This window comes from Phaethon lepturus, unplaced genomic scaffold (assembly GCF_000687285.1).
Source record: "Phaethon lepturus isolate BGI_N335 unplaced genomic scaffold, ASM68728v1 scaffold22823, whole genome shotgun sequence".
In the NCBI taxonomy this organism is placed as follows: Eukaryota; Metazoa; Chordata; class Aves; order Phaethontiformes; family Phaethontidae; genus Phaethon; species Phaethon lepturus.
The window spans coordinates 1,244-12,385 of record NW_010531474.1 but is presented as its reverse complement, the minus strand read 5'-3'; the positions used below and the strand labels follow the sequence as shown (position 1 = coordinate 12,385).

At 51.8% G+C, this 11,142-nt stretch overlaps 1 protein-coding gene across 1 annotated transcript; it reads left to right on the top strand.

Moving 5' to 3' along the window:
* Nucleotides 1-708: 708 nt before the first annotated feature.
* On the top strand, nucleotides 709-10,874 carry CCBL1 (cysteine conjugate-beta lyase, cytoplasmic). Its single transcript, XM_010284586.1, has 14 exons — nucleotides 709-790; nucleotides 2,769-2,884; nucleotides 5,246-5,304; nucleotides 6,256-6,406; nucleotides 6,718-6,867; nucleotides 7,249-7,335; nucleotides 7,459-7,587; nucleotides 7,929-8,049; nucleotides 8,729-8,805; nucleotides 9,058-9,147; nucleotides 9,515-9,701; nucleotides 9,942-10,018; nucleotides 10,290-10,376; nucleotides 10,806-10,874. Exons 2-14 carry the CDS (start codon nucleotides 2,801-2,803, stop codon nucleotides 10,872-10,874), a joined length of 1,368 nt encoding a protein of 455 aa, XP_010282888.1. The 5' UTR covers nucleotides 709-790; nucleotides 2,769-2,800.
* Nucleotides 10,875-11,142: the final 268 nt, after the last annotated feature.

The following is an 11,142-nucleotide window of genomic DNA, read 5'->3' as shown; positions in this document are numbered from 1 at the left end:
AGGAAGAGGGAAGATGAGAGAGGACAATTTGCTCTCTCCTCCTCTCTTGAGCAATTGTCACCTCTCAAATGACTGATGGAGAGTTCATCTCCCGCATCCATGCACTGAAGTCTCGCTCTGAGGCTGCTAGCTGTCTCCCTGCCCATCCACAGCCCAGGGGTCAGATGATGCTGCAGGATCCTGCTCAAGGTTGTATTGTGACAGTAGGTCATTATCCTCTGATGAACCTAACACTGATGCCTTCACCTTCTGTACCTGTGATCCATTCTCTTCTCTCATAATAATAAGCCTGCAGGGTGGAATTTTTGAGAGTGTCTGACTGACTTAAAAATTCATTTTTCAAATGACTGAAGGCTTCACTCAAAGGGAAATTCCCAACCATCGCCATGCCCAAGTAATTATAGCCATACCACAAAAATTATCCCACTATAATTATGCCGGTATGAGCCTCCATCTGAACAATATGCTGGGATATTTTCCCAGGCAGCCAAAATCCTCTGGCAGCTCTGGCTTCAAGCCTCCAGGAGGAAGGGACCTGCTCCCAAAAGCCGCTCCTCCCTCACCCCAGCGCTTTAGAGAGCGACTCGAGCTCTTCTGTTCCCCGGTACGATTTTCCTCATCAGCGTTGTAGCTCGACTCCTGCCTTCCTGCAGCCTCTCCGACTCCTCCCAGGAAGTCCCAGCCGCAGATGAAGCATTTCGGAGACAGGGAGAGGGCGGCATGTGTGCAAATGCAGCTTGGGCCGTTGTGCCAGACTTTCGCAGCGTAAGGCAGCGTGGCCCAGCTTGATGTAAGTCGATTTTACCCCCCACCATCCCTTCTGGAAGCTGCCTTACGCCCATGTGTGTGTGCTTGCTGGCTGTTGCTGCTGCTCTCGCATGTGCTCCTGCTGTGGGGTTGCACCCCACGGGGTGACGGGTTCAGAGAGACCCTTGTCCCCAAAGGCCTTTGGGTGCACCTGCGAGCAGCCAGGTTGGCCAGCACCATGGAGGGGCTTGGGGAGCACCAGGACAGAGGAGACAGCTGGTGCCCGCAGGCTGGAGGGCAGGAGGTGGTGAGTGACCAGTCCCCGCAGTGACCTTTCGGCTGTCCCCTCCGAAATCCTTACTGTGCTCCAAGCTGTGCACCCCGCCAGGGCGAGAGGTGCCCCAGCTCCCTCGCAGGGAGTGTACGTACAGCACAGGCTGAGGTGCCAAACCAGGTGAGATGCTTCCTGAGCCTTTCCTGGGTTTTTTGACTCTCTGGTGGCTGACCGAGCTCCAAAACATTGTCCAGGGCCGGGGAGGTGAGGCAGAGCCCTCTGCCCTAGCCCTGCTTGGCTGCTCCCACTGGCAGCAGCACCGTGACCCCGATGCTGCCTCCAGCTCTTTGCAGGAACCTTGTGTACAGCTTTTATACCAGCTCTGTAGTTTTCTCTAATCTGTTGAAGACCTTTTTACTGCCACACTTTCATTTTGTCACCTGCAGGATTAGTCCTCTCATTTCACTACTCATTTACTTTGCATCCCAAAGCAGTGTCTCCTCACATCTCAGTGCCAGTCCCCAACGTGCAGCTGTCCCACGCACAGGGACAAGGTGGGCGTTTTGCAGTCCCAAGCAATATTATGCTGTGGCTTCCTGTTTTTCCCATAAATTGTGCTGGTTTTTCACACCTGAACAACGAGATGTAAAACCCCACTGGTCTCAGCTGGCAGCTGCTCTGCACTTTTATTAGAAATAACACAAAATGCAAACAGCAGGGACTCACATCCTGCATGTAAGGATGGAAAGTGCACCTAGCAGTACTGAGAACTTGCGTGTGGGCTGGCCAGCTTTAAACCTCTTTTAATTTATTTTTTCGCAGCTGGGTAAATTAATCGTTGGCTGGTCAAAATAAAGATGCATGCATCCTCCAGACTCACCGCTTTTATCTCAAGTACCTAACAAAACTTTAACTTATTTTAGTTCAAATACCACATGTTTAAGCAATGCTGTAGGATAAGTTGTGGGGACCTGAGGTGAAGAAACTGTCTGCATCAGGCAGAGAGATTGATTTGTTTGGGGCCTTGAAGGAACAGTAAACACCAAAATCACTTTGGAGATGGAAGACGACATCTTGTTAATCAGAGTAAAACTCGTGACTTAATAGCCTGGAGTTGCAACAGCTGAGAGGCCAGAGATTCTCAAAAATAGCAGCACTCTTGCTTTGATTTTTTTTTTTTTTTTTGTAACCTTAAGAACATGAAGGAAGAAGAAGGGGTGGGTTTGTGTGGAGTAGGTTTGCCCAGTGTACATGCCGAAGGCCCCTTGTTTCGCTTGCCAGCCCCAAGAGGCAGGGTGTCCGAACAGCCCTGCCGAGGCTCAGCCCCATCAGCGAGAAAGGTGGAGGTGCTGCAGAGGAGGCAAGAGGTACCTGGAAACTGGATGGGAAGCTGATGTTGAATACTGAATTCCCAGAGGATGCTCTCTCACTGGCATCCATACTGCTCCCGCAGTGCAGGGGGAAGTGGGGAGAGCCTGGAATTGGGGAGAGAGGAGGCAGAAGCCATGGTTGCCCTTGTGATCCTGACTTTGTGTGCGTCATGGGCACAAAGTACAGTCGCAGTGCTCTTTGACATTGCAGCGACAGCACACAAAGCAGCTCATTCCCCCTTTAACTTTCTGTGGCAGAATAACCCCAACTTTGGGTCTGGACCTGCCTCGTCCCAGATACACGGAGCGGTTGCTTTACCCCTGCAGCCGTGGAGCGGTTGTCTTACCCCTCTGCTTTGTGTCCGGGGGAAATGCAGGTCCGTGCCCACAAGAGTGAGACAGCAGTGGCATGCTCAGGAGAGCGGGACCGTCTCTGCGTCACTTCTTGCTGGAGAGGAAGAGCAGCGCTGGATATAGCTCGTACTCTAGCGAGGTATTGAATGCCCAGCGTGACTGTTTCTGGCCAGCAGCCTGGTCCCTGGCTCAGGCTGCAGCAATGTGGAGCCCAGAGGAGCTCAGTGGCCAGGAGCTAGCCTCGGCAGCGACGGCAGAGAGGGCATGTCAGGAAAAGCCACACTAGTGCAATCTCCTCTGTACCCACTTATGTCCAGGTAGCCTGTTTAAAGGGAACATCTCATAAGCAAGAGAATATCCTTCATACAGAAGAAAGCTCATTGTTTGTGGGATTGCTGTGTCTGATGGTCTCTTCTACTAAAGCCTCTTGGCTTGCAAAGTACTTGGGAAATATCAGCATCCCTCTTGGAGATAAACATGCAGAGCAAGGGAATCACATGCGGCAGGGAGTCAGTGGTGGAAGGTTATGCTGCTAAGTCTTCTACATTTGTACTCAACTGTCCTGTCTGGCTGCCAAGCAAATTGCAACTGGAGGAACACCTTGTTCTGTTTGTGGAGCAGAACAGGCTGAAACAGATTTGGGGGCTACGTGGCCCCAAGCCTGCGTTGCTCTCCAGCCTGATGGGCAGCCACATGCAGGACGGGAATGGGATGGGGGGATGGCAAAAGAAGGAAGTATTTGTCATTTCCTTTCCTGAAAGGGCTGGAGCAGACAGGGCCTTTCCTTGGAACTGGGAATTTCTAGGCTTAAAGCACCTTCTTGCCACTGACCACCATCATACTTGCCGATGCTGTTAGGTTCTCTGAACTGTGTCCAGCAGCCCCACCACAAAAGAACAGCGCTGGAGCTGTTGATACTTCACCTCCAGCTATCTTTTACTTCCCAAGCCACAAATCTTTCTACTCCTACCAAAATCAGCTAAGGCACTGGGTCTTACTGACCATAATATCCATGAGCTTGTGCAGAAAGAGCAAGGAAGGTGGCTGGGGTAGAGGAGTGGAGTTCTAGACCCTAGTCACGGCAGTGACTTCTGCTCACCCTTGGCTGCCTGGGGGAAGAGTAGAGTCCACCCACTGCCCTCTGAAACACAGAGCTCCTCAGCAGCCTGTTTGTGAAGAATCCTAGCAAGGGCTGAAGCTGTATAAAAATCCGAAGCTCTCAATGTAAAATATTGTTGGGGCACTTTTCAAATTCTGGTGCGGCTCTCTGGGCACGGCAGAGGTGAGCAGGTAAGTGGGGAGTTACCACTGCAGCCGAGCCCGGAGAGAGGGGCTGACCTGGTGTCCCCCCCACCATCCCAGCATGGCAGAGCATAGACCCTGTCCCCTCACATCCCAGCTCTGCATCTCACATCGCAGCTGCTTTCCCACGCCCTCCTCATCCCTGTTCAAATATATTTTGCCACAGTGACAATCGTTTTCTTGGCTCATTGCTTCAGAGACACCCTTCTCACATCCCCACACTGGCTTTTCTTGGTGCACTGAGCATCATTTGAGACAGGTTTCCAGTCCCTTTGCTGTCTGGTTACCTTTTCCCTGCACTGTTGAGTTATTAAATTCTGCCTCTGCGCTTTTCATCATCCTCGTGATAAATTCCCCATCAAGCACATCTGACTCTCTCCCACTGTGCTTCTCCGACTGGAGGGAGGATTTTGCTTTCAATGCTTCCTACTGTCCTTCTTCCCAGCCCCCCTTGCCATGATGCACATGGAAATTAGATATCAGTCAGAACAGTACCTTGGTGTCTCCATACATCAGACTGACCTGTGTGCTGTGCTCCCCTCTTGCCTGTATTCAGTTGCCGCCTGGTTTTGACATTAACTTTAGGTGCAAAAAACAGCATTTTGTTTAGGATCTAGAACAACTCCCTTCACCGAGGGCTCCAGCAGGGCAAAGGAGCAAATACTACTTCTGCTACTCCTTAGAGCAGTGTGGAATAAAAAAGTTTGTTCTTCCAGGAAAAGGGGATATTTTGTGGCCTGTAGAGAACAAGGAGCTCCTGCTGATGGAGGACAAGAGAGGCAAAAGCCTGAGGTCTGTGGTCATTGGCCTGGCTGTAACAGCTTGTTTGAGCTTATATGACCCCATGATTTATTTCAACTAAAAAGGAGGTTTAAGGCATTGCCAACTCCCCAGTGAGTGTACACACACTTCTTTTGTTCATCTGTTTTCTCAATTCCTGTTGAAACTTGTAAATGAAACATCCTCCTCCGCCAGCTCTTGTCTGTTTGATCTTTCATAAAAAGTGTGTGAAACCTCCTCCAGAAGCCACTGCATCAGTGTTACTGCTCTAAGGTCAGTCAGCAACAACCCATGAAGCAATACTGAAGGGCACACCATCTATTGGGAAAAACATACCTGGGGAGGCTGCGTTCCCTTTGTGCGTGGCCCCGTTGCCATTAGTGAAAGCTTCTAACTCACTTTCTCTCTCCCTTTGCAGGCAAAAATGTCAAGGCCAGTGCAAGCTCGAAGGCTGGAGGGAATAGATAAGAACATCTGGTGAGTTAAGAGAATATCTGGTTTGCCGTGATGGTAGATGTGGTTTTCGGCGGCCTCACACCAGACAGGAACCACTGCAGCCACACAGCACAGAGCAGCATAGTCTCCCTTGGCTACTTTGCATGTGTTTAGGAAGCACATCAGGGCAGGTTTGTCCCGGGAGGCTTTACCCTGGCTCAGCTCAGTACCTGCTGCTCACACTTTATGCCATACCAAGTGTCCTGCACCACCTTGTGCCTGGTAGTGCATTGTGCTCCATCCAACTCACCCGCCCGAGTGATCTCGGCAGCACCCAAATCCGAGCCAAGTCGTTGCAGCACACTGGTTTCAGCCCGGCAGCTGCTTCATGCCCAAGCTAGGGCACTGCAAGCAGAGAAGCAGGAGAAGGGATGCTGCAAATGCCGTTCCCAGCCTGCACGGCACAGACATTGGGAAAACTGCATGCTTGAAGAAGAGCTTTAAATGGGATTTCCCCAAAGCCCTGCTGTGCCTGGTTTCAAGCTACAAACTGCCAATGCGATGACTTTTTTGAGACAAGCGCTGAGTTCAGCCTGCCTTTCCCTCTGCAGAGGCCTTCATGGTGTCTAGATGCTAAATTTTGCAGAACTGATAGGAGTTTGAAACCCTCCAAGACCTCTCCTGCTCGGTGTGGTCTGAGCAGCAGCAGCGCGCAGCTTCAGCTGTGGCCGCACACCCAGACAGCACAACGGCCGTTTCCTCTGAGAACAAATTAAAACCAGTCCCCGGTGCAATAGTGCCTTCAGTTTTAACTGAAACAGGTCTGAAATGACCTGTGCTTGGTCCTGTCCATCTGTGAGCGGTGGGGTGGCTTCGCAGGAGGGACACCAACCTTTCTCACTTCCAAAGAGATGCTGGTAAGCAGAGCCGGTGCCAGCGCACTGCCCTGTCCCTCTGTAAATGCTTGTCTTTCTCTCCCTTTCTTCTCTCCAGGGTGGAGTTTGTAAAACTGGCTGCCACCTACTCCAAAGTGAACCTGGGCCAGGGCTTCCCTGACTTCCCCCCACCGGACTTTCTGAAGGAGGCATTTGTGAGAGCCCTCAGCGGGGAGAACCACATGCTGCACCAGTACACACGTGCCTTCGTGCGTGGACAGACTCCCCCTCCTCAGCAGTACCCCCCTCACTCCTCGTTAGCCTTGGCTGCTTCAGGGCTCATCAGGCAGCAATAAACAGGGCAAACCACAAGGCAAAACATGCATCCAGCCTCAGCCTGGGCCCCCTGCACCCAGGGCTGCACCACCCTGCTTTACCGGGGCTTTGGAAGCAACCGGGCTGGAAGATGCCCCACACGCTCAGTCACAGGGCGCTCGGCTGCCCAGGTCCCTTCCAAGGGCTCATCCATGTTTTCGGAGGCTTCTGCAACTCAATTCCCACCCCTCCTCTCATCCCACAGGGCCACCCACCTTTGGTGAAGATCCTAGCCCAGTTCTTTGGGAAGCTGCTTGGACGAGACCTGGATCCTATGACCAATGTGATGGTGACTGTGGGGGCATACCAGGCTCTCTTCTGCTGCTTCCAGGCTTTCGTTGACGAAGGTGATGAGGTAACCCAAGACCTGGGCTTGTTGCACAGGCAACCTTCCCCCAGGAGAGCCCTTCCTGGCTGTGGGTCTGCCAGCAGCTGCAGGCTGGCTTTCATTGTCCTTTTCCAAAGCAGAAACATTTTATCCCCATTCTTTAGTATCTGAGGTTCCAAAGGAAAAAAAATACCTGCTTCAGGGCACTGTCTCATTTCTGCATAAGGCAAAATAACCCTTTTGCCCTGAGTGGTGGTGATCTTCCCTGTCACTGCTCACAGGGCAATGAAGATTCTCCATTAGAGTAATTCAGGAATTAAAATTTCCTGTCCCTCCCATTGCTCTCTGCACCCATCAGGGAAGGTCTGAGCAGCGCCAGGAGGGCACTGACATGTCCCTTTCTTCCAGGTGATAATTATTGAGCCCTTCTTCGACTGCTATGAGCCAATGGTGAAAATGGCTGGTGGGATGCCTGTGTTTGTCCCGCTGAGACCGGTGAGTGGGTCGGAGCAAAGCTATTGAGGAGGGAAGAGTCATAGCAAAGTGAGCAAAGAGGTGAGCAGTAAACAAAGTGTAGAGGTAGCAAAGCAAGCTGAGATTCTCTTCTGTTCTCTCTAGAAAGCTCCAAAAGATGGAAAATTGATGTCTAGTGCAGACTGGCAACTGGACCCAGCTGAACTGGTTTCTAAATTCAATGAACGGACAAAAGCCATCGTCCTGAACTCACCTAACAACCCTCTGGGCAAGGTAACACCTCTAGTCTTGCTGTGGCTGTCCCTGAAAGCAGCTGGGGTGCTACAACTCACCCAGACACATTTGCAGTGTAGCAGTGACTTGACCTTCCTTGCACACAAGGGAAATGGTTATTGCGGCAGCACCACACATTGCACTCTCTCTTCTGGTGTTTTTAAGCCTGGTCTTTCATGCCAGCAGGACTTTGCCCTGTTAGACCATTGCAGCCAGCTCCTGTCCGCCCCGGCTTGGGAGACAGTGAGGGCAGGGCTTGCAGCCTTTACAGAGAGGCAGGGATGGGCAGGGCCTCAGAAATGCTCCTGCTGCATCTCTGCTCCATTCCCTGCCCGCTGCAGGTATTCAGCCGAGGAGAGCTAGAGCTCATTGCAAACCTGTGTGTGAAGCATGACACCCTGTGCATCAGCGATGAAGTGTATGAGTGGCTGGTCTACGACGGGAAGGAGCATATCCGCATTGGTACAAAGAATGGCTTGGGCTGAGCTTGGGTGTCTTCTCTGGGTACAGCACCTTCAGGGAAGGAAACGGTGATTTAACTGGGGTCCCCTGGAAATTACATGGGCTGCTTGCATGCACAGCTGTACCAGGCACATATCCCCATTAGAGGTATTTTGCTGCACTTCAGTCTCAGCCTTCAAACCAGGTATTAAACTGGAGCCCTGACTTCCAGAGCTAGTCAGAGGAAACAGAGAGTTGGCTTCACAGTGTGAGATCCAGAGCAAAGAGCCCTTTGGCTCCAGAGAAACCTGTATTTTTTTCCCACACTTTGTAAAACCACAGTTTTCTGGAGTCTCTAGTTTTGGAACATCCATTTCAACATGATTTGGGAGGCCTGTTCTTCCTGTTGCAGTAACATGCAATCATCTTGTTGCAGGGTTATGGTGCTTGGCACCTCTGGGAAACCCTGGGGCTGGGTACATGCATATGAAAACACTTAATTACAAAGAGATGGTCTTGAGAAACCTGGCTGCCTGCTTGGGATGTGCTTTGTGGCTCATCCAGATGAAAGATGTGCTGTGAACACAAGAGGCCACCAAAGTTTATAGTGGGGAAAGAGCTCCCATCATGTTATTAATGCAGCCGAGAAGCGAGCACACTGAGCTCTGCCATCGGTGTTTCTCTCCTGTTTTGTTCCCAGCCAGTTTGCAAGGGATGTGGGACCGCACGGTGATCATCGGGAGTGCTGGGAAAACCTTCAGTGCCACTGGATGGAAGGTGAATTCCCCTGTGTGGCATCTTGTGTTCTCCCCAGCCCCATTCCTTTGCTCCAGGGCATGGGTCCCATTGCACGGTGCTGGGGACACTGCTGCTGCACACTTGGCTTTGAAGCTCAGGGTCTGAAAGTATCAAAGCTGCTTTACAATAGCTCTGTCTGGAAAGTACAATGAAGCCAGCACAGGCAAATAAAGGGGAGCCCAAGCAGGTACCCAGAAACTTACCACCTTTTTCCTCCTCTCCTGACCACAGGTGGGCTGGACTGTGGGACCCAACCGGCTGCTGCAGCACCTCCGTACTGTGCACCAAAACTCAGTGTACCACTGTGCCACAGTTGCCCAGGTAAGGCGGCTCTCTGCAACTCGCCCTGCAATTCCCAAACTCCTGAAGCAGGTCCTTCTGCCCATGGCTGACCTGAAAGGCACAGACAGGGTGATGCATAGTGCCCTGGAGAGGTTCCTTCCTCTCTCCCTGCAGTCGCCCCATGGCTGGGTGGAAAGGGAGAGTCCAGCCTGCCCGCAGTATATTCCTTATTTTGCACTGACAAATCCAAGGGGCCATTTGGAGGGCCTGGAGGCAGAGAGCTTGGCTTGGTGCAATGGGAATTCACCCCCTGCTCCCTAATCACCTGTGAACTGCATCAGAGCAAAGACTCTGGTTCTCAAGCAAGCCTTGACCATCTTCCCACCAGCCTCCTCTCTCCTTGCAGGAGGCTGTGGCTCAGGGTTTCCAGAGGGAGCTCGAGCTCTATGGGAAACCAGAAAGCTACTTTGTCCAACTGCCCAAGGAGCTGCAGCAGAAGAGAGACTGGCTGGTCCAGAGCCTGGATGCTGTGGGGATGAAACCCATCATCCCTGAGGGAACCTACTTCTTGGTGGCAGACATCTCCGAGTTCAGTAAGTCATGCAGCTGCGGTTTTGCTCAAGCAGGGCTGAGTATGGGGTGCCAGCTCAGAGCGGTACCACTAGCAGGGACAGGAACCTGCATAAACCACCACCAAAGCAGGGATGGACAATAGTGTGTTTCCCATCCAAGCTCCCAGAGGCCACGGGTTTGGGCTGAGGCACGCAGCACCAGCCCCTACCTCTGTGCTGTTTGTGCTTTTACAGACCTCTGTGCTGTTTGTGCTTTTACAGAATCCGACGTCCCTGATGTCCCTGACTCTGATGAGCCCTATGACTCCAGATTTGCAAAGTGGATGGTCAAGAACAAGGTAAATGCATTTGCCCCGGGTAGGTTTGTGCATTCCATGCTGGCTGCGCTCATGGGAGCCAGCAGCACACCACGGCTGCCAGGTCTGGCAGCTCATCCAGGGCGGTGCCTGGGGTGTCTGTCAGCTGCTGGCCTCTACTCTGGCAGCCTGAGCTCAAGCAGAGTGAGCAGACAGGGCACCTACAAGCCCATCCGAGACGTCCGAGCGATAAGTAGATGGCTTCATCCCAGCCCAGAAGGAGTAACCTCAGCTCCACGTTTCCCCTTCTCAGGGACTTGCCACCATCCCGCTGTCTGCTTTCTACTGTGGGGCTCACAAGAACAACTACAACCATTTCATCCGGTTCTGCTTCGCAAAGGTGAGATACATGACAGCACAAAGGAAAGCAAGGTTGGGAATAATAATCAGGACTGGTTTAATGAGATAAATGCCAAGAAAAAATGCAGAGCACCTTGGGCATTAGAGCCTGAGCGCAGCATCCCAAATGGTTCAACCCCCTCCTGCAGGCATGTGAGCGGAGCTGTGGGCAGGACGTGTGCCGGTGTCAACCTAAGCTTTGCCCCATCAGCATCCCACATTTCTTGGTGAAGGCAGGGAGTCTTCTGGGTGCACATTTAACTGCCCAGTGGCTATGCCTTCCCCAGAGATGCTGTGCCTGTCTCACACTGAACACGAGTACTTGCGATGTTCCAGAATAAGAATGGGATTTTTATATAAATGATGACCACAGTGAGGGAAAAGGGGATTTGGCTGGAAGCCACTGACCCAACCTGTGGTATTTGTTTAGGAGGAAGCCACACTGAAGGCAGCAAACGACATCTTGCAAAAATGGAAATTGGAGAGAACCAGTCCCTGAGCACACTGGAGAGAAAACCAGGCTCTCCTTGGTCCTCATCTGCCACAACCACTCCTCCTCCTCTTCCTTTGCTTGGCTACAAACTTCAATACGTCCTTATTTTTGTGCTTTCAACCACATTTTCTGTCAGACAAATGATTAAGAGGTTTGCCAGGCCCGGTGTCTAGGGGACACTTTCTGTCACTGTGAAATGATTGCACTGTTACTTGCAAAAAGTGAGTCTTCGCATACGCTGCCAGTATTCAACGTTTCTTCTTGTTATGTTTAA